At 41.8% G+C, this 21,993-nt stretch overlaps 1 protein-coding gene across 6 annotated transcripts in view; it reads left to right on the top strand.

Annotated features, from left to right (window-relative positions):
• Positions 1 to 21,993, top strand: part of GABRA2 (gamma-aminobutyric acid type A receptor subunit alpha2) — a 114,968-nt gene that overhangs the window by 61,711 nt on the left and 31,264 nt on the right. For all 6 annotated transcript variants that reach the window (XR_009757833.1, XM_061584177.1, XM_061584174.1 and 3 more), the window contains exons 5-6: positions 16,837 to 17,057; positions 18,299 to 18,381. Coding sequence is in view for 5 of the 6 variants with exons in the window: in XM_061584177.1 (XP_061440161.1) it covers positions 16,837 to 17,057; positions 18,299 to 18,381 (304 nt within the window). In the remaining variant the exon portion in view is untranslated. The remainder of the gene's footprint in view (positions 1 to 16,836; positions 17,058 to 18,298; positions 18,382 to 21,993) is intronic.

The following is a 21,993-nucleotide window of genomic DNA, read 5'->3' as shown; positions in this document are numbered from 1 at the left end:
AGGGAGAGATGTAGATGGGATTTTATCTAAGGATTTTTTTTTTAATATCTCCGGATTGTTATCTTGGGGACATTTTGTATGTTGCCTGGTTTTTGCTTTTTCACTATATATTGTTTACAATTTTGTTTCATATGTTCTATATTGTCTACATGTGTGTGTAAATAAAATATTTTCTTAACTCAAGCAAAGTACATGGCATGTGAAAATGTTATCTTCTTCAGCTGAATGCAAATATCTAATATGAGCTCTCAGTAAGGAATGTCCTGATTCTAATGTTTCAAGAAATTCACAAGTTTGATGCTACTTGTAAATTGAATAGCAATTATTTTAGCAGATAATTCCATTTTTGACCTTTGGAACTTTCCATTTGATCCAGAAAAGTCAGCCTTATTATCAAAGGATTGTGATTCAATATTAAACTTACTTCGGGATCAACTTATGTCCCCAACCAGCATTAAGCTCATTTTGTTTGAACAACTGCTCTCTATCTTTGACCTATTTTGAGACAGGAATTTCATTTTACTAGAGGATTACTATGCAGTACTTGACCCCTCTCTTAACAGGAACATCTCAAACCCACATCAGAGAAATAAAGTTAGTTTGACTTTGTACTGTTAACAGCATGTCTCTATTGAGTTTGCTTGCTGTCTAAGAATTTCATAATGGAAAATTTAAATGCCCATGAATCTACTTTAAATTATTTCTCATAGTTCTTCATCGTATTGATTTGAAACTGATTTCAAAGACTGCAGCATTTCAGATTTTTCAGATTTTTGTATTCCATCACAGTCAGATCAGGTGTGAGTTTCCTTAAAGCATGTGAGGTTTAAACACCAATCTGTTCACTGACGTTTTGGTCCAAAATTCTCTACTAGTACTCCATATTAGTGAAAATATATCTTTATTTTAAGAGAAGGCTACACCCATGTCTCAGTATAATTTGTGGGAGGCAGACAAACCTGCCTGTGGCTAGAGAATGGCTTCCTTATTGAAGTATTCAAAATTCAGAGGAAAAACAAACCTTGAGAAGGGAGTTGATAAGATCCATTTCCAATTAGGGCAAAGACTCAACTGACAGGCTCCCATAGAATCTATATGTATGTATGTGTACTGCCTTCAAGTCGATTCCGACTATTCAGGATAGATTTACTGGGAAACTCTACAGCTAAAACAAACAAAAAAGCACCCCTTTCATACACTAAACAGCTCTAGTTTAAATTTTGTATCAAATGTATAGCTGTGACGCCCTTCCCTGGCTCTCCCTGTCAGGTTCCTACCTGCGCGTGGCTACTGCCTGTCACTAGGCACCACCAGGGACTCCACCAGTCTGGACTGTCCTTTTTTATTGTTTCTCTCCCCGCTCTAGCACAGATCTCAACAGATCCCCCTGCTAGGCAACCACCAGTCACATCCTAATACTAGTATTCCCAGAGACTCTGAATACTGGTATTGTTATTCTCTTCACCGCTGCCACCATTTGTTACAGTTTCCCTTCAGCCTTGGTCATTACCTTACCCTCCCTTCTGGTCTGTGAAACCCCAGCCAAGGATCAGGCCTTTGGTAAACCAAATTAAGTATTTATTACAGATAACAAAGCTAACAAGATTAACAAGATTTCTTCTTAAGGCACATAAGCATATGGTTTTACTCAATACTAATCCGAACTCCACCCCCCTCCTTCTCCACTCTCTCCTGGCAAACAACTCTCTAAACCCCACCAAGCAACCCACTCAGTTCACCTCATCCACCACCACCACCTCCCAGATTTACCTGTCATCCTTTCATTTATACTGTCAGCCATTTTAAACATTCAGCCAATCATCCAGCATTCTACTGCCCATTCACTCCCCCTCCTCTTTCACTCCACTTACCATGTATCTTCTAAACAACCAACACTTACCATATATACATTAATATAGGAACATCACAATAGCTTGTACCAAAACTTTGGCTACTAAATCTAAAGAGATGTGTACTGCTTTCTCAAAGTACTCCAAGTCTTTTTATAAATCAGGCAAGCATACCTCTTCTCTCTTGTCAGAGGAATATGGAACATTAGCGATAATAGTAATTACAGTAGAGGAAAAGGGAAAGTACATGGAATAATGGGCTCAAGATGCAGGAAGCCAGATTTTGACTGAACATCAGGAAAAACTTCCTAACTCTTAGAGCTGTACAACAATGGAACCAATTACCTAGGGAGATGGTGGGCTCTCCAACACTGGAGGCATTCAAGAGGAAGCTGCACAGCTACCTGTCAAGTATGCTTTAATTTGGATTCCTGCATTGAGCAGGGTGTTGGACTCAGTGGCCTTATAGGCCCCTTGCAACTCTACTATTATATGATTCTGTGATTTTAGGGGACAGTGTGGCAGGCTGACACCACTCACTTGACCTCTGGTTGGTCGCGTCATTGCTGCTTGCTGAGAGGTAGAGGTAGAGGGGTGAGGAAGCGGCAAGGTCAGTGTGGAGCAAATGCACCAGCAGGAGTGCTGGTGGCCAGGTGAGTGATGGCACCCCACTACACTGTCCACTACTGAGGGAAAGGTTAAAATGCTCAAGAATAATGACTGTGGAAATGGTAGTGGTGAGTGGGCTTGCGTGTTCCAGTGAACCCTGTGAGCGATGCCGTCGGGAGTCATGTACTCCCAGCAGGGTCACCCATGGTGGTAAGGTCAAGGGAGAGGAACCAGACAAAGAACAATCCAAGAAAGTCCTCAACAGTAGAACAGGCGGAGGATAACAATGTGTACGTTACAACGGCTGTGAAGGCTGATGAAGGCTGCTGCAGATAAAAGACTTCCAATTGTCATGGTATCCATGCCGTTGGATCAAAGCCTTTTTCTGTCAAGATTGTGTGTTGATCATCGTGCGCCGATCTCCCCACATAAAACAAATTCACGCACAGGCATCTTCCAAGCAAAGACCTTATCTTGGAAGACAAACTCACTCGGCCATGAGTGATCGCCAATGAACCCTTGAATAAAATATTATAGATAAATAAAATACCTCAAACTCAGACAGAAACTTACAATGATATGTAAGCCTGGTAATGTTCCTTCCTTATTGTGCTCATGTATACCTATCTCCATTAAAAAGGACACCAGGATTTTAAAATAGTCTGTGGCTCAGAGGCTCAGTATGGTTGTTAACCATTATATACACCCTGGCCAAACTGGATTCATCCCTAGCTGACAATATATGAAGAATTAACAACATCATAATCCATATGGCCAAAGACCATCTGTTGCTAATACTTTCACTGGACAAGGAAAACGTCTTTAAACATATGGAATGTTTGTATTGTGACTTCTTTTAAAAATGAACTTTGAGGACAAACATGTTTTGAAACATAAATGCTAGTTATACTAAACCTACCGGGTACTCAAACCAGTTACCATCAGGAAGTGCTATCCCCTGCCTCTGGTCAACAGTTTTCAGTAGCTACAGATATTCATGGAGTTGCACCTTGGAGGAACCTGTAACTTGGTATGTATCTAGAAAGGTGATGAACAGAAAACTATATTTTATACCTCTTTTGGCGATTTGAATATATGGTGATGCCATTTGCATTGTGCCATACATCAACATTTCAACCCTTTGTGAACAATGTGCTGTGGAATTTCCTAGATCAGTTTGTAGTTGCTTATCTTGACATACTGATCTTCTCAGCACATGTGAAAGAACATTATGTGTGTCTGGTGCTGGAGTGGTTGTGACAACACTGGCTATATGCAGAAGTGAGAAAGTGTGTTTAACCAAGTGGAGACAAAATTCTTAGGATATAGAATTTTTCCATGGTCTTCACATGAACATTAAGAAAGTGGCTGCTATCAGTGAGTGGACTCCACCCACATATGTGTGAGGGGTTTGCCAACTTCTACCACCAATAACTTTCAACTTTTCTCAGATAATTTCTCCTCTCACAGCACAACACTCCTGCTCTTCTGTGTATTTCAATATGCTCCAGGATTCCTGGCTTGTTCCCTCAGCCCTGACTTCCTGGTACTACTCATAACTCCTGGCTACTCTCTGAATGCTATCTGTGGCTTCACTCGGGCACACCTCATCCTCAGAATAAATACTTCAAAAGAATAAATACTGTTTTTACTTATGCAATCACTTATTCCAACTTGATTTTTTAATAGTATTACATACTGTTTTCTGTATTATGGATTATAGGAATAGAATACTAAAATCTAGTAAAATAGTGTTGTGAGATTGGGGATTTGAATAAGAGAGTGTTGATAGGGCCAGAATGACTGCAGATGTTTTTTATTAGCGCTTGTGATGTGTTTCCATGGGAACAAATGGTTAGATAATTGCTAATAGATACAGAACCATTCTGGAATGTTCTGAAGAGGAAAAAAAGCTATCAAGAGAAGGGGGCAGACCTTCACCACTCCCAGTTAAGGATAATAATATTGGTGTCTGTGAATGGTACAAAGGAAGCAGACTCAGCCTGAGTGAAATATGGAAAGAGACAAAGACAGAGGTTAAGTTTGGGCTCTGTAAGCTAATGGCTTTGAAGGGATAGCATCTCTCGAGCATGGCAGGAAACCTTTTTCAGCTCAAGGTCCATGTTCCCTTCTGGGCAATCTTCTGAGGGCCTACATGGGGCTAGAGGCAAAAGCAGGCAGACCAACCAATGTAAATGTTATATTTGTACAGCAGGCCAGTTTCTGTACACACTCTGTCCTCCATTCAGACAAGCTAGAGGCATTATCTGACAAAAACACTTGGGTTGTGAAACAGGACTAGTGAGGGATGTGATTGGGAAGAGTTTAAACGGCTAGATACAGTGGCCTAGAAGGCCACATTTGGCTCCCAGACCCTTGGTTCCCCATCCCTGCTCTAGAGATCTGATGGTGGGATAGTGGGTTTTAGCTGTCTGTTGTTTTAAGTGTGCCTCCACCTATGCTCAGTGCTATGCTATGCTATTCTCAGTAAATAAACTCAAATATTCCAAAACACCAGGCCTCCAATGACCTCTGTTGAAAGGAAACCAACCCAGGGTATGTGCTGCATTCCTTGAACTTTTCACCCTTTGGGAACTGGGGTGAGCAATAAGTTATTGCTATTAAGTTATAAATAATAAAATATTACTATTAAGGATGAGGGAGAAATTCAACTTGATTTACTTTTTAATGTGAACCTACCTAACCTATGCTTCCCAAAACAATACATGAAATGCAGTTTGCCAGATTAGGTTGGAGGACATTAGGTTGGTAGACAGGATGATGCCTCCCTCTCAACATGATAGGCACAGTCTTTAGAGCCTTTTGTCTCCTCTTCCAGGGGGAGGAGTCATCCTGCCCTCCAGAATTGCCCTGCCTCTGTTGAGAGCATTAGGGTCTTTCCTTCTTGGAAGAAAATTCCCAGTGTTTGAGCCTTGAGCTTCTGTGAGGTGTATCTTTTCTGTTTTTTTGTTTGTTCTCCTCTGGTTTAAGTGTCTGTGGTTGTTGGTGGGAAGGAGGGGTTATTTTACTTAACTTTCCTGTTTGTTTCCCTTGTTCCTTCTAAAAAAAGAGTTTTCTCTCATTTTTTCTTCCTTTCACTGCGAGTGTACGGCGGTGGGAGGGAACTGTCCCAGCCAGCGGGGCTTTCTGCCATCGCCAGTCTTGGCAGGCCTGTTAGTAAGGAGGTTGGCATGTCCCGCAACCGACATTCAGCAGGACCGACATTCAGCAGGACCGCTAGCAGTGATCAGCTATAGCATGCTTTCCCTTGTACCTCTCTGTGCATCACGGAGCCTTGCTAACTCAGAGCCTGGAGGGTCCTGCAATCACTATCAGGTGGACCTGCCATTTTGTTTTGTGTTGAGTGCCGTTTGAGCTTGGGCAGCCACTTGCTCCAGTTTCATGGTTTCAAGCAAGTTGATGGAGCTTGGCGGGTCCCACAATCACTATCGGGTAGGACCGCCATTTTGTTTAAGCGTGAAGCACTATTTGAGCCTGTACAAATGCTCTAGTTTCAGGCAAATTGGTGGAACTTGTCAGGTCCCGCAATCTCCATTGAGCAGGAACGCCATTCTGGCATTAGGCACTCATGCATGCCATACTAACCAGCCTGTTTCCTCCACTGCAAGATGAGATGCTGCCATACTCTGTTCCAAGTGGGATCGTCTCACACAAACCCCACACAGTGCTCTCCCTGGCTGCATGCTTCTCAGAGTTAAGTGCGGTGGCCTGGGAATATTACAGCATTGTGGTGAACTGCAGTGGGTATGCAGTTCTGGTGACAGTGTTTTCCCACCTTTTTTGTCCTTATTTTTATGCCGGTGGGGGAGATAAAAGGAACTATAGCCTCTCCTACTACATCAGTGGTCTCCCGCCCTTCCACCTCTAGGGGGAGAGATGGCTCTGACTCAGATGAGGTGGCCTCACTGAATGTTGAGTGTCAGAAACAGGTTGTTTTGCCACACCCTAGCGTGACTAGCATTGGGCAGGCGGACAATGCTCCCCCCAGCCCCCGGGTTTTTTTCCTAATATTGGAAAACCCCCAAAATTTCTCTCCTGGATTAAATCCTTTATTTCTGAAGAGATACATAATTCCATGGGATCACCTGATAAAGGGGGACACTCCTCTTCCAGAGGGCAACATAAGAAGAGGCTGAAGCACAGTCATCGCTCCAAAATGAGTCATAGATCGAAAAAGTCAGAGAGGGAGAGACACCACAGATCCAACAGCACTGATCGTTCTAGGGGTTCTCCCCATTCCAGATCTTTCTCTAGTCTGTTTTCCTCCCATCTCAGCATGAGAACAGGGTCCCAGCCTCTGCCTTGTTGAGGTGGCTGAGGCACAGGTGCACTCTGGGTAGGATGCATCTTTCCCATTTGTTCCGGTATCTAGTCCAGCTCTGTCATCTCCCCTCCTCAGTCTGGCACATTGGGGCCCAAGAAGGCATTTCCTACTGCAGCTTCAGCTCCTTTAAAGGTTCCTTTTCAGCAACAATTTGATGTAGCCTGGAAAGCTGAGTAGGCCAACCCCAGTAAGGCCAAGTTAGTCTCTAAGCTGACTAAGAGGCACTATACCTTATCGGACCCAATCATGAACTGTTGTGTTTTCCAGTTGTGGATCTGCCATTGGTGGCTTTAGCTTGCTCCTTGGTCATCCTGTCAGAAGGGGAAGGGGGACCTAAATATCCATGCAACAAAAAGGTTGAGACAAGGGATCCCTTTGGGGCAGATACAGTGGTGTTTAGGGCAGCCACTACAGCCTTCATGTTCTCCCGGGCCACATTCATGTGAGTGGAAGAAAAGGGAACCGGGGTTGATATTCCTAAGGAAGTGAAGGATGGTCTTTAAAAGATTGTTCTTGCCTCAGCAATGGCAGCAGACGCATCCTTTGATGCTTTTCAGTATGGTGCACGTTCTTTGCATCCACCCCTGTGGCACACTGGAATATTTGGCTGAGACAATGGGAGGGGGATGCATCCTCCCAGGTACATCTTGTGAATCTACCCTTTTTGGGGTCTAAACTCTTTGGGGAGCCACTTGAAGCTCACCTTATAGAAACAAAGGACAAGAAGAAGGTGCTTCCACTGGCCAAAAAAGAGGAGGGGAAGGGGAAATAAAAAACCAGTTTTTCCATCCCTCCAAGCAGTTTTTCAGGCCCAGAGGATCCTCATCTTATAGGCCCTGGTGGAGTGGACAGTCCAGGGGAGGTAGTCATCCTTCCCCCAAGTTCTCTCACTTTAACTTTCCTTCCACCAAGTTCCAGAGGGGTGAAAAGAAGTCCACCTTGGCTTCACTGTCATCAGGACCAGGACTGGTTTCTGGTGTGGGCCAGACCAATTAATTTTGCCCACCTGTGGGGGGGTTCACCTTGGACAGGTGGATTCTGGAAATGGTGTCACAGGGGTATTCCCTGGAATTCAAGTGGCTCCCCCACTATCTGTTTGTTCCAACCCCGCAGTTGTGGAGGCCAGAGGAGCACCAGAGCTACTTGTGGGCCATTGAGTACCTCTTGGGGATTACGGGCCATAGAGCCAGTGTCTACCCCAGTGCAGAGATCTGGGGTCTATTCAATTTTTTTCTTAGTGACCAAAAAGAACAATGACATTCAGGCCACCTTAGACCTCAAATGGCTCAACAGATGAGTCATGAGAAAGTGTTTCAAAATGGAGACCTTGAGGTCCATCATTGCAGCACTAAGAAAAGGAGATTGGATGACCACGACAGATTTGTCCAAGGCATATCTCCACATTCCTATCAGGCCAGCCCACAGGAGGTTTCTTCAATTCATTTATGACAACTAGTAGTACTGGGCATTGCCCTTTGGTCTCTCCTCGGCACCAAGAGTCTTCACCAAAGTACTGGTGGCAATAGTAGCTCATCTCCACACCAGAGGCATTTGAATACACTCTTACCTCAATGACATTCTGATTTGTGCAGCCTTGGAGGATGACTGCGAAGGACACAAAAGTCACACTGAACTGCCTTCAGGCCTAGGGTTTGTTGTGAATTGAGAGAATAGCTCATTATACCCATCCCATGGCAACTGAACCCTCAGGTGTTTCACCAGATCACAATGAAATGGAGTCTACCAATGTTTGACATGTTTGCTTCACCCCTTAATACTCAGTTGAAGAGGTTTTTCTCTCATCTTCCATGTCCACAGGCCAGTGGGACAGATGCTCTGGAGACGGACTGGCCCAAGGGGCTGCTTTATGCTTTCCCCCTGTTCAGTGTTCCTCAGCGTACGATCAGGCAGATCTGCCATACCAGAGCGGAGATCATTCTCATTGCCCCATTTTGGCCCATCCTTGGTCCCCGGATCGGTTGAACTTGTCATTCTAGGACCCCTGGCATCCTATTCAATCTGATCTTCTGATCCAGGACCCAATGGTCCGCCCTCAGGCAGTTCTATTCTATCTAACAGCCTGGAGGCTGAGAGAGTCCGTCTGATGGATCCATCCATCCGTTCGTCTGTCCAGCCAGCCAGCCAGCCATCCTCTCAGTAGGAGCCTGAGATTTGGGCTTCTTGGGGTCTGTGATAGACACCCTGCTGGCTTCTAGAAGAGTGTCTACCAATATAATTTATAGTATCACTTGGAAGGCTTTTCTTTGTTGATGTGCTCAGTCTGAGGTGGATCTCTTATTGAAAGATATTAAGAATTTCCTTAAGTTTTTTACAAAACAGAGTCAACACGGGTCTAGTGTTAACACCATTCAGAGGCAGGCAGCAGCACTAAGCAGCATTCTTTCTTGTGGGGGAGGTGAGCCTTTGTCCTCCCATCATCTATATAAGAGATTCATTAAAGGGGTGACATTGATTTCACCCCATGTAGTTCGCAGGTTTCTGACTTGGAATTTAAATTGGGTTTTGTCTGCTTTGACTGGTCCTCCTTTTGAACCCCTTGCAGTTTGTAAGCTCAAGTTGTTGACGTTTAAAACAGTATTTTTGGTTGCAGTCACTTCCGCACGCAGAGTCTCTAAGCTCTTCTGCATCCCGATCCAGATTTCATTCCCAAAGTGAACTCTGTTTTTCACAGGTCCCAGGAGTTGGTAGTTCCTTCTTTTTGTTCTAATCCTTCATGTCAGCAGGAGTGCAGATGGCATTCTCCTGATGTGAGATGTGCCTTACAGTTTTGTCTCAATAGGGCGCTGGAATTTAGAAAGTTGTAAGCTCTGTTCATTGCTTTTTCTGGTTCTTCAAAAGATCATAAGGTGTCGTCTTCTTCCATCTCAAGGTGGCTGAAAGAGACCATTATCCAGGCATACAGGACCTTGAGCAAGGATCCACCTGAGGTTATCACAGCCCACTCCCTGAGGAGGGCAGCCACATCAGCTGCTTATAAAGGGAGTTTCCCAGTTTTGGAAATCTGTAGGGTGGCTACTTGGGCATGTCCCCACACATTCATCGAGCATTACAAGATAGACTCATTTTCCTCAACAGATGCGTCTTTTGGCGGGAAGATTCTCCAGAGGATAGTTAATTAGTAAATTGGGTCAGGGGAAACCCTCCCTGTATGGCATACTATTCTGCTACATCTTGTCTACAGAATGTCCTCCAACCTAATCTGGCAAAAACAAAAATTAATATTTACCATGAATTTCTATTTGCAGATTAGTTTGGAGGACATTCTTCCCACCCATTATTCCTATGCACTACCCTCTGGAGTTTTCTTTTGCTTGTGTCCTACATAATACCGCACATCATGGTTAGTTCTGTGTTTGTGTCCTGCTATGTTCTCCTGCTCTTTTGCTCTGTTCTAATTATTTCTGTGCATTCTTCACATTGTGTTGGGGTTAAGGAGTTTTCTGCTCTGCCAGCTTGGTCTGGAGGGTGGGACAACTCCTCCCCCTGGAAGAGGAGGCAAAAGGCTCTAAAGACCCTGCCTATCATGTCCAGAGGGAGGCGTCATCCTGTCTACAGAGTGTCCTCCAACCTAATCTGCAAATAGAAATTAAGTACCAATTTCCATTTTCACCTTCAAAATTTGCACTTCAGTTAATTTTGTGATGGAGTTCTCCAACCAAAAAAGTGTTTATATTAAGGGAAAATAAAAATATATGCATAAACAAAAATGCACATATAAATACAAATAATATACAGAAATTAATTATATTATGGAAAATGCCTTTCAAAATAAATTTGCACTATAATGCTGATGGATTTTTGTGATTTTTTTTTTTAAATGACAATCTGATGCAGAAATGTGGCAAACTACATTTAACTTTGCAGGGGGTGAGAAACTGAAATTGACTGATTTGGCCATCCCTAATGCTAAAGAAGTTACTTTCCATTTTTGAAGTTTGGCACAAAGGTTCGCATTCATTAAAATTCAGCAGTGAGGAATTATTCATCAATGAAATTAATTGAGGGAGTCACACCACTTTTTCTGAGTGTGTGTCACTTAGGCTTATATGAAAAACAATGAGACACATCATCCTGCTAGCGCATACACCTGACAGAAGAGTCTGCTTTAAGTAGCATTTGCTTTTGAAAAGAATGCCTGTGCAAAGCAGCTTCTTGAGCTTCATCGACGTGTTTCTAATATTCAGCTGCATACTAATGTTATAATAGATTTGAAACAAAAGCCAGACAACAACTAAACTAGAAAGGTTTCTTACTAAATTGCATATAAGAATCACATGCCGACTAACTGTATTTTTTAAAATAATACAAGTCAAGAAGCCATAATTTGTAAGCACATATTTTTACCAAAAGTATGATCCACAGTCCCCTAACATCAACTGGGGACTTCAGCAATTTAAACCATTCATTCACATCTATGCAGATTCATCCATTGCCAAGTGAATTTGATGAGCATCTGGTTTGCACTCTCTGGTTTATCAACCACAAGGGAAGAAAGAGAATACTTTTTATCACTTACAGAAATGTACACATGCCAATATTTTACATTCATTTGAATTTAGGAGATTAATGAGACACTATTTAGTGAAGATAAATTCCTAACAGAAACATCTGCTGGAAAAGGTGAAATTTTTAATAGGGGAATGTTGCTTTATGCTACACTGAATGGTATTTGGAACATCATATCTATCAGTCACGTACAAATGTTTCCATAGAACTAAAGGTTTCTTACCTTGAATTTTGCATACATTTTATTAGGCTGAAGCAGGGAAATGCTCACCCAGATTTCATCTTGAAGCTTTTTTAGTTAGTTGTCACTCCTCAATTAAATGGTATGTGCTCAGCCAAATTTCATAGACTTCACCTTGCATCTTGTAGTGCACTTCTGCCCTTGAACCAGTTTGATTCTATGCCATTTCTGATTTTAATTCCTATATTCACTAATAGGCAAACAACCTTGAGGTTTAAGAATGTACCTATAGCCAAAAGTTATTTCTATCAAACTTTTAAAAGCAGGGAAATTGAGCAGCTATAGTGAATGCACCAGGGAGCAGGAAACCTGACCTCCTCTCTGAGATATTGGACTGCCCTACATATTTGTAAAAATGCAAACACAATTTGAGTTGTTCTTTCACAGTCCAATCCACTTCCTGTGTAGCTTGGAAGAATTTGGTAACATGTGCCTCTGAGCATAATGTGAGTGGTAGCAACACCTGCCATCTCCAAAGATGGAGAATTACATTTTTGTATGTTTGTTGGTGTTCTTCTTACTGTGCTTCTTTTCTGTGATTCTACTGTTTCTACAGAGAATCTAACCTAGAAAATTATATTTCTCTCATTGTTCGTCCTAGAAATCTGTGTCAAATTTATTTTTATTAATTTCAAAGCCTTTTTTATTGGTAAATGTCATATGATGGTGAAGACAGCCTTTTGTGTTTCAAACTGGAGGTTATGCTCTATTTTTATTTTGGGCACATTAACTGTTGAATCTGAAACTGCAATTTGATGTAAAATCAGACTGAGTTGAAAAAGAGGAAGGCCAAACTAGAGATGGATTGATAGCATAAATGAAGCCACAGACCTGAACTGACAAGATCTGCACAGGGTGGTTCACGACAGATGCTATTGGATGCTGATTCATAGGGTTGCCATAAGTCGTAATCAATTTGAAGACACATAAAAACAACAAACAATGACTCTAGCTGTTGGAAAAAACAACCTTGGCCTGCCCAAGATGCATGTTTTCAGCCTGCTATACTTAAACTACTCCACTTAAGGAAAGATGGGCATGGTCAATTAAAAACCTAGAGCACACCAACAATTTTGCTACAATATATTTCACCTCCCACTGTTTTATCTTGTGCAAACTGAGACACTCCTCCTGTCCACCAGAAACTATTCCGCAGAACAGTCAGTGCCATTATTCCACCATTGTTTTTGGAGCTTTTCTTTAGTGTTGCAAAGTGCTGCTGTACTTCTCATATTCACAGAAACAGAAGCAAAAGAGAATGATTTACTTCAGGAAACGTCACTAAAATTGCAAAGTAAATCAAACATATTTAAAGTGACTATCAACATCAACTGTCTTAATATTTTTGCTTCCTCCCTGCTAAAACAAGATCAGCACAGCACATGTCTTGTTTGTGTTATTTGGGCTGATTGCAGGTGTTGCCACCACTCACCATATGTTCACAGGCACGTTACCAACTTCTTCCAAGATACACAGGAAGTGAATTGGACTGTGAAAGACCAACCCAAATTGTGTTTGCATTTTTACAGATATGTAGGGCAGTACAATATATCCGAGGGGAGGTCAGGTCTTCTGCTTCCCTGGTACATTCACTATAGCTGCCCAATTTCTCTGCTTTTTAATGTTTGATAGAAATATCTGTTGGCTTCTTAAACTGCAAGGTTTTTTGCCTATTAGTGAATTACTCTGCTTTGTAATCTGGGAGGTAAGAAATGGGATCCTGTGCAAGTTTGCTGAGAATGGATTGATCATGTGCATGCTTATTGAGTTCAGTGGGATTTACTCCCCTGCAATCATGCTTAGGATAGGCGAAACTGACAACAGGGGATGGAGAGGCGAGGAGGGGGAGCAGGCAGGAGAGGGAGGAGGAGGGCAGGTTTAATCATTTGCAAGTTTATTGAGTTGAGTGGGATTTACTCCTGTGCAATCATGTTTAGGATAGGTAAAACTGACCTATCCTAAGCATGATTAGGATGCCATGGGGAGGGAGGCCTGAAGTGGGCAGGGGGGGAGGAGGGAGGAGAGGAAGAAGGGAGGAGGAAGGGAGAGAAGAGGAGAAGGAGGAGAAAGACAGGTTTGATCATTTGCATGCTTATTGAGTTCAGTGGGATTTACTCCCATGCTATCTTTTTTTTTTTTTTCAATAATTTTTATTCAGATTTTCATAAAACATACAAGACAAAATCATAAAACATTCAAAGACAAAAAACAAAATCAAAAATAGTTAAACAAAAAGAAAAAAAGAAAAAAAAAAACAAAAATAAAAAATAAAGAGTAAAATATTGACTTCCCATTTGTCAAAGATCAAATCAGTTATAAGTCTATAATATATAACAATCCTGTCTCTTAAGTCATATTATAAAATCACTTTCCTCCAGTAGTTATCTTACTTAATCATCAAATCTCATAAACATTACTTTATTCTTTCCACAAAAAGTCAAAGAGAGGTTTCAATTCTTTAAGAAATATATCTATCAATTTTTTTTTCCAGATAAGCATATCGATTAATCCATCTCATTACTAATTATGATAATCTTGTTGTCATAACCATAGTCAAAATAAACATTTCAATTAATCCATCACATCAGAATCTGTTAGGTTCAGTAATTTCAGTAGCCACTGTTCTATTATCCCTATTAGTTCCAAGATTTACTCCCATGCTATCATGGCTAGGATAGGTAAAACTGACCATGCGGAAGGAGGAGGGGAGAGTAGAGGGAAGGAAGAAGGGGGAGAGAGGAGAGCAGAAGGAGGGGGAGGAGGGGATTGGAAGGGGAGGGGGAGGGTGAAGGAAGGGGGAGGGAAGGGGCAAAGGGGAAGTGATGAGAGGGAAGAGGAGGGAAGGGCAGGTTTGATCATTTGCATGTTTATTGATTCAATGGGATTTAGTCCTGTGCAATCATGCTTAGGATAGGTGAAACTGACCTGGGGGAGGGGCGGGAAGGGGGAGGAGAGGAGATTGGGTAGGTGGGCACTGGGCAGAGGGGAAGCCCCTTTCCTTTCTAAAAGGAAAATATTCTGAACAGTATCATTCTTTTTCAGGGTTTCCACCACCTTTTTATTCTACAGCAGGCACATGTAGTCTTCCACTCAAATTTAAACCAAAGCTGTCCCTGGCCACATCCACACCATACCTTTATTTCACTTCAGACAGTCATGCCTTCTCCCAAAGAATCCTGAGAGATGTAGTTAGTGAAGGGTGCTGAGTGTTGCTAGGAGATGTCCTGTTCCCCTCACAGAGCTTCAATCAGAGTGGCTGTTAAACCATTCTGGCCACTGGAGCTCTGTCAGTGGAATAGGAGTCTCCTCTCAGCATCCTTCACAAACTGTACTTCCCAGGATTCTTTGGGGGAAGCTATGACTGTCTCAATTGAAATAAAGGTCTGGTGTGGGTGTGGCCCCCTGATTAGCCAAGCCAAGCAGCTGTGAGTCTGGCTTTTAGAACACTGACAGTTGGTTCTTACTGAGCATGCCTGGCCTTATCATTGAGTTCAATGCTAAATTTCTTAGATTAATTAAAAATCAGCCAGACATTTTTTTAACTTTTAAACTGCAGAAGCTGAAGGTCAGAGCATGGGGCAAGGCTGTAATAGGATTACAGGTACTCTGTGAACATGGCTGATTTTTAATGAATTTCAACAGATTATGAGAACTCTGACAGAAAAAAGTCCAAAAGGGATCTGATTTTTTCTCTCTCTCTTTTCACACTTTGAACTCTTGATTCTCTCTGACTGTTTTGTGTATTGCCATGAAAATTTAGAGGGTTGTTAAGCAAGCGTTTCTGAGTTCAGGACTATAGGTTTTGTAAGGTTTTGTTTTGAAATGAGCTTATTGGAAGCATGAGAATGGCTTGGGGGATATTTTCAATTTAACATTGTGGAATGCGAAAAATCCATGTTGACTATAGTATACAGCCACTGTTGTGGCTGTATCGTAACTGAAGGGGGGCAGTTAAACAGGAGTTTGTGTCTGACAGCAGTGCATAGTCAGCGGAAACTCACTGTTTTTTATAGAGAGAGGAATGAATGCAATATTAGAAATGAAAGAGAAGGAGAAAACCTTTTTCGTGACCACAATGTAATCCTATCCATGCTTACTCAGAAATAAGCCCCATTTACCTCAGTGGGACTTACTGCCCATTACTGCATATAGGATTACAGACCAAGTTACTCCTATTCTGAAGATATTTCCCTGTTTTCCAGACTGCTGAAACTGAAGCCTACAATTGTATAGCCAGAAGAAAATCAACACAATGGGAATGTATCAAATTCTGCACTGTAATGCATGCATTTTTCTTAGAAATAATGATTGTGGTTCAAATTAAAAAAACCTCACTTTTTTGGAATTCCTATATTGAATGGCAAGGAGCAGGGCCTGTATATTACTCTGAGGTACAAAGTAACAATCAGAGAAAGAACACATTAGCTAGTAAAATGAAGTTGAAACATATTAGCTAGTAAAATAAAGCTATATAAGTGTGTATTTTTAATGAAGGGAATAACTAGGGCAACAAAATAACATAGTTTTGTAGGCTTCAATATTTTTAACTATTGTGGAGGATGTACTATTAAATGACTTAGACTTTAGAATAAAATTAAAATGATTAAAATTGAGAAATATAGATTGAATGAGCTAATTAACTAAATTGCGGTCTGAAAATGTGGCATTTAATGCATTGTTCTTCAATCTCGGATCCCCATATGTTGTCAGACAACTTCCATCAATCTTAGATGGCTTAGCCAATGGCCAAGGATGATAGAAAGAGTTGTACAACGACATCTGGGGACCCAAGGTTTAAGAACAGTGATTTAATGTATAAGCTAGTGTTTTCCACCTGTGTGTTTCATGAATGCAGCAAAATGAAGATAATAAACATTAAACATACACTGAGTCCCGTTACAATCTTGGAGATCCACTTATGGTGTCTTCTTAATAATACCAATAGCTTCATGCAGCCAGGGCATGAAGAGAAGCTACTTTTTTTGTGCTGGAATCCACCAGTACGGAGTACTGCCATCTCTTTTTTTGCGGCCATTTTGTGCTGGCACTCACTGTACTTTTATCAAAGTATGAGTACCCACATCTCATATTTTTAAATCAAAACAGGACTCGGTGTGGGTGTGGGCATGTGGATTTTTTATTGATTTACCTATTGATGGTTCTGCCACCCCTTGCTTTTTCTCAGTTACTCAAAATAGGTAATGTGGTATTGTTTCTATATTTAGATGGATTGATGATAATTAACATTTTTTCTCCCCATTCAGGAATACACAATAGATGTTTTCTTCCGCCAAAGATGGAAAGATGAGAGATTAAAATTTAAGGGTCCAATGAATATTCTTCGATTGAACAATTTAATGGCCAGCAAAATCTGGACTCCAGATACATTCTTTCACAATGGAAAGAAGTCAGTAGCTCATAACATGACAATGCCAAACAAGCTACTACGAATTCAAGATGATGGGACTCTCTTATATACCATGAGGTGCACATTTTGTTTTATCTTTTTTGTTGTTGTAGTTCATTGTTCTGGTAGGTTATTATGACTTTAGCCTCAATGAGCTCTTTTATTCACTCTCTCATTTTACTGTGTCCTGCAGCAAGCGCTAGGATAAGTAGACTCCTAACATGGCAAAACAAACCATCTGATCCTGGGTGCAGAGAAGAATTGCATGTTCCCCAGTTCCTAATAATCTAAGGACCTCCGTAATAATCGAAGGACCTCCCTATTCACACATACATACCACTTGCTGTATACTATCAAACTAACAGATCCATAGTTTTCAGATGCCCTGTTGCAAATGATCAGAGATCTGTTACATTTGAAAAAATGCATAAACTTATCAGTTTGTAAATACTGGCTAAGTTCACACTTGGTGGTAAACCATGGCTTAGCATGAACATGTGGATTCACAAAGAGGAGATGGCAGCTGTTGTGCTCCCCCCTGGTCCTTCTGCTGCTGTGCTATCCTGTGCTAAGCTATGGTTTGATTTAGCATGTCATCTGAACCCAGGCTCGTGGTTTGTCTCCATCAGCCCAGCCACAAGCTGTGAATCAAGAACAAATCTTGGTTACGGCACATGACTTATCTAGAGTGAGGCAAGCCACAAGCCTCAGTTTGGACAGCACAGTAAGCCAAATCATGGCTTAGCCCTGGGTAGCACAGCTGTACGAGGACCAAGGATAGTGCCTGTAATTTCCTCTTTGGGAACCCACATCCTAGGGTTTGGCTAGGCCATGATTTGCCTTAGTGTTAAATGTGCAATGGACCACTATGCATTACTACTTTTGGCAGATACATAATCTGAGAGAATGACATTATCTAAGGTTTGTTGTCACTTTGATCCATTTATTGTTTGTTCGGAATTTTTTGTTTTAAACAAACAACATTAAATTATTTATCAGTTTCCACTGAAAATAAGGCATGTGCCTCCCCTAGGACTTCTGTATTCATGTGGCACATGCTTCTGATCTGAATGTTATTAGACAACCTGCAGTTCCATAATTTACGATTTAATTTAACTAGCCTTTTTTATAGTTTTGGGATCAGTTTTGATACGATGAGGCAGTGTTCCCTGAAGGACCAAATAAGAATGGGTTAAGTTTTAATTAATTTCATGTAATTAATCTCTGTGATCTGCATAAATTCAGTTGATTTTTGTGAATTTTACTTTCATGACTCTTCAACAGCAGACTTAAGCATACAGTGGTCTTTTGCCTTTCAGGCTTACAGTCCAAGCTGAATGTCCAATGCACCTAGAAGACTTCCCTATGGATGCTCATTCGTGCCCATTGAAATTTGGCAGCTGTAAGTAACATGGCTAAAAGTGCAGCCTCTAGCTAGTAAATATCTTATATAGTTCAAGATCTGATTGTTGCACTTGGAGTTGCTCAGATTTGTTTCTTAAGGATGTTTTTAAAATGTTTTGTTTTAATGTTTTAAAGACTTTTGTTTTTAAGATGTTTTAAAGTGTTTTTAGTGTTTTTGTTTGCCGACCTGGGCTCCTTCTGGGAGGAAGGGCAGGATATAAATTAATTAAATAAATAAATAACAATGTATGCTTCAGAAACATTACGCTGCATTATATATTGAGTTTGTTTAAAAAAAATCTTTTTCAGTGCTTTTGTCTTTGAACATGTTAACTAATTCCTGGGTTCTTGTTTTTTAGAAGATATTATTACCTCATCAAACTAACTTGCAGCTTCCCCACTGTGTAATACCACTTATTAACCAATAGGTTTCAACTGTTATAGTAGATCACTGACACAGTTGTTAATTCAGCACCTGGATAAATATAATTACATACCTGCTGTTGTGGAAATAATGTTGTGTAAAGATAACAAAATAAGATATCTGATACAATGTACATTTAAATAGTATGTCTATGCAGTCCCCACACAAGCTGAACTTTATTTTAAAGTTCTGTTCCTTTGTCAATGATAACTGTAGTAGTTAATATATATTACAACAAAACATCTTTAAAAACATCTTTTTTAAAAAAAAATCTTTAAAAATGTCTTAAAAAGCAATTCCAACACAGACGCAGACTGGGATAAAGTCTCTACTTAAAAGGGTTGTTGAAAGAGGAAGGTCTTCAGTGGGCGCTGAAAAGATAACAGAGATGGCACCTGTCTAATATTTAAGATGCCACAACACTAAAGGTCCACTTCCTATGTTGTGTGGAATGGACCTCCTGATAAGAGGCAAGGCCCTCACCTGCAGAGCGTAGTGATCAACTGGGTATATAGGGGCTAAGATGATCTTTCAGGTATCCTGGTCCCAAGCTGTATAGGGTTTTGTACACCAAAACCAGAACCTTGAACTTAGCCCGATAGATAATGGGCAGCCAGTGCAATTCTTTCAGCATGGGGGTGACATGTTGGCGTACTCTGCCCAAGTGAGCAGTCTTGCCGCCGCATTTTGCACTAGCTGCAGCTTCCGGACCAACCTCAAGAGCAGCCCCACATAGAGTGCATTACAGTAATCCAGCCTGGAAGTTACCAATGCATGGACAACAGTGGTCAGGCTATCCCAGTTCAGAAACGTCTGCAGCTGTCTTTCCAGCCAAGGCTGGTAAAAGGCACTCCTAGTCACTGAGGTCACCTGGGCCTCTACTGACAAAAATGGATCCAGGAGCACCCCCAGAGTATTAACCTGCTCTTTCAGAGGCAGTACTACCCCATCCAAAGCAGGCAACTGACCAATTATCTGAATTCGGGAACCACCAACCCACAGCGCCTCTGTCTTGCTAGAATTCAGACTCAGTTTATCGGCCCTCATCCAGCCCACCTCTGAGTCCAGGCACCAGTCAAGGGCTTGCACAGCCTCTCCCAATTCAGTTGTTACAGAAATGCTGACACCTTGCCCCAAATCTTCTGATGACCACTCCCAAGTGCATCATATAGATGTAAAACAGCATTGGGGACAAGATGGTACCCTCCAGCACACCACAGCACAACAACCAGGGGGCCAAAAGACAATCACCTAATGCTATTCTTTAAAAGTGACCTTGGAGGCAGGATTGGAACCACTGTAAAACAGTGCCTCCAATACCCATCTCACTGAGTTGTCCTAGGAGGATACCATTGTCAATGGTATCAAAAGCTGCCTAGAGATCAAGTAAGAATAACTGGATCGCACTCCCCCTAACCTTTTCCCGATAAAGGTCATCCATCAGGACTACCAAGCCCAATTCAGTCCCATATCCAAGCCTGACCCCAGACTGGAATGAGTCAAGATAATCTGTTTCATCCAAGAGTACTTACAGTTGTTGCGCCACAACCCTCTCAATCGCCTTCCCTAAGAAGGGGGTATTTGCGGCCAGGTGGTAATTGTCGCTAACCAATGGGCCCAGGGTAGGCTTTTTCAGGAGCAGCTGAATCACCACCTCTTTCAGAGCAGCTGGAACCACTCCTTCCCACAATGATGCATTGACCACAACCTGGATCCACTTAATCAAACCCTCTTGGCAACCTTTAATAAGCAAACAAGGGCAAGGGTCAAGAGGACACATTGCTGGCCACATCGTTGCAAGCACCTTGTCCACATCATCAAGCCGCATCAACTGAAACCAATCCCAAGAAGTTACAGTAGACATTGCACTGAACACCTCAGTGGGGATTACACTAGATATAGATGGGGCATCAAGATTGCTACAGAGGTGAGCAACTTTACCCTCACAGTGCCTTGCAAACAATTCACAGTGGGTCTCTGAAGGGTCTAAAACTCCATTTCCTAGAGTTGACCCCTGACATTACATAAAAGCTCCACTAGGTGGCTACTTGAGAATGCAATGGTGGCAGAGAAGTGGGCCTTCTTCACCGCCCTCATTGCCACACAGTAGTCATGGTTATGATGTTTTACTTACACCTGATCAGCCTCACAGCCACTTGCGCTGTAGCCATCATCCATTCTATTTCATTGCCTTTAGCTCGCTGGTGTACCACGGTGCAAAGCCAGAGAGGGTGCTCAGGGGCAACTGTGTCAAAAGTCTGACGCACCTTGTCGTTCCACAGTGTGACAAGGGCTGCTTTATCTACTGGGAACTCCCCCAGGGCATTCAGGAATCCAGTGGATTCCATTAGTCTCTGGGGGTGGACCATCTTAATCTGTCCACCATCCCTGCAGAGAAGGATTGGAGCCTAAGTCTAAACTTCCCAGGAAGTGGTCTGATCATGACAATGGGGTGATATCCACCACCCCCCATCTCCAGACCACCCCTTCCTCCATCTGGAGTAAAAACCAAATTGAGGGTGTGCCCTGCCATATGCATCGGGCCAATGACAACTTGACGTAGCCCTATGGTTGCCATGGAGGCCATGAAGTCACAAGCCAGAACACTAGAGGCGGTCTCAGCATGGACATTGAAACCACCCAGGACTATGGTTCTGGTCTCCAGTTGTAATACCGCAGCATGTGGAGGACCAAAGTTTCCCTACATCTGGTTTGAAGTGATGTATGAACCAGGCTGATGTGAGGATAGGTTAACTGGTGTGATTCCATGCTTAATTTCATTGATGTAATGGAAAGGCAAGAGTACATTTACTATTGCTAATCATAGTATCTGATAGTCAGAGGTCTCGGAAATTGAAGGGGGGTGTTTTTTTATTTCACTAATATTTTGCACTTCCTTGGAAAAACATTGGGTCGGTTCCGACATCACACTCAAACCATGGCTTATAAAATCCTGTGGTTTATTGTGTCATCTGAATTAAGAAACCATGATTTCTAATCAATCACCTAAAAAGAATATGAAACTGTGTGTTGAAGGTAGTTTGCAAATCACATTTTGTGCAAACTGTGAATTGCCATTATATCCTGTGGTACAAAGTAGTTCACAGTTTTTTTGTAAATCGCTTAGAGGTCCTTACATTCAAGCGATATATAAATTTTGTTAATAAACAAATACAAGTAATGTCA

The sequence above is a fragment of the Rhineura floridana genome, chromosome 9 (assembly GCF_030035675.1).
Source record: "Rhineura floridana isolate rRhiFlo1 chromosome 9, rRhiFlo1.hap2, whole genome shotgun sequence".
NCBI lineage: Eukaryota > Metazoa > Chordata > Lepidosauria > Squamata > Rhineuridae > Rhineura > Rhineura floridana.
The sequence above is the reverse complement of the archived record's forward strand: the minus strand, read 5'-3'. Positions and strand labels throughout refer to the sequence as shown.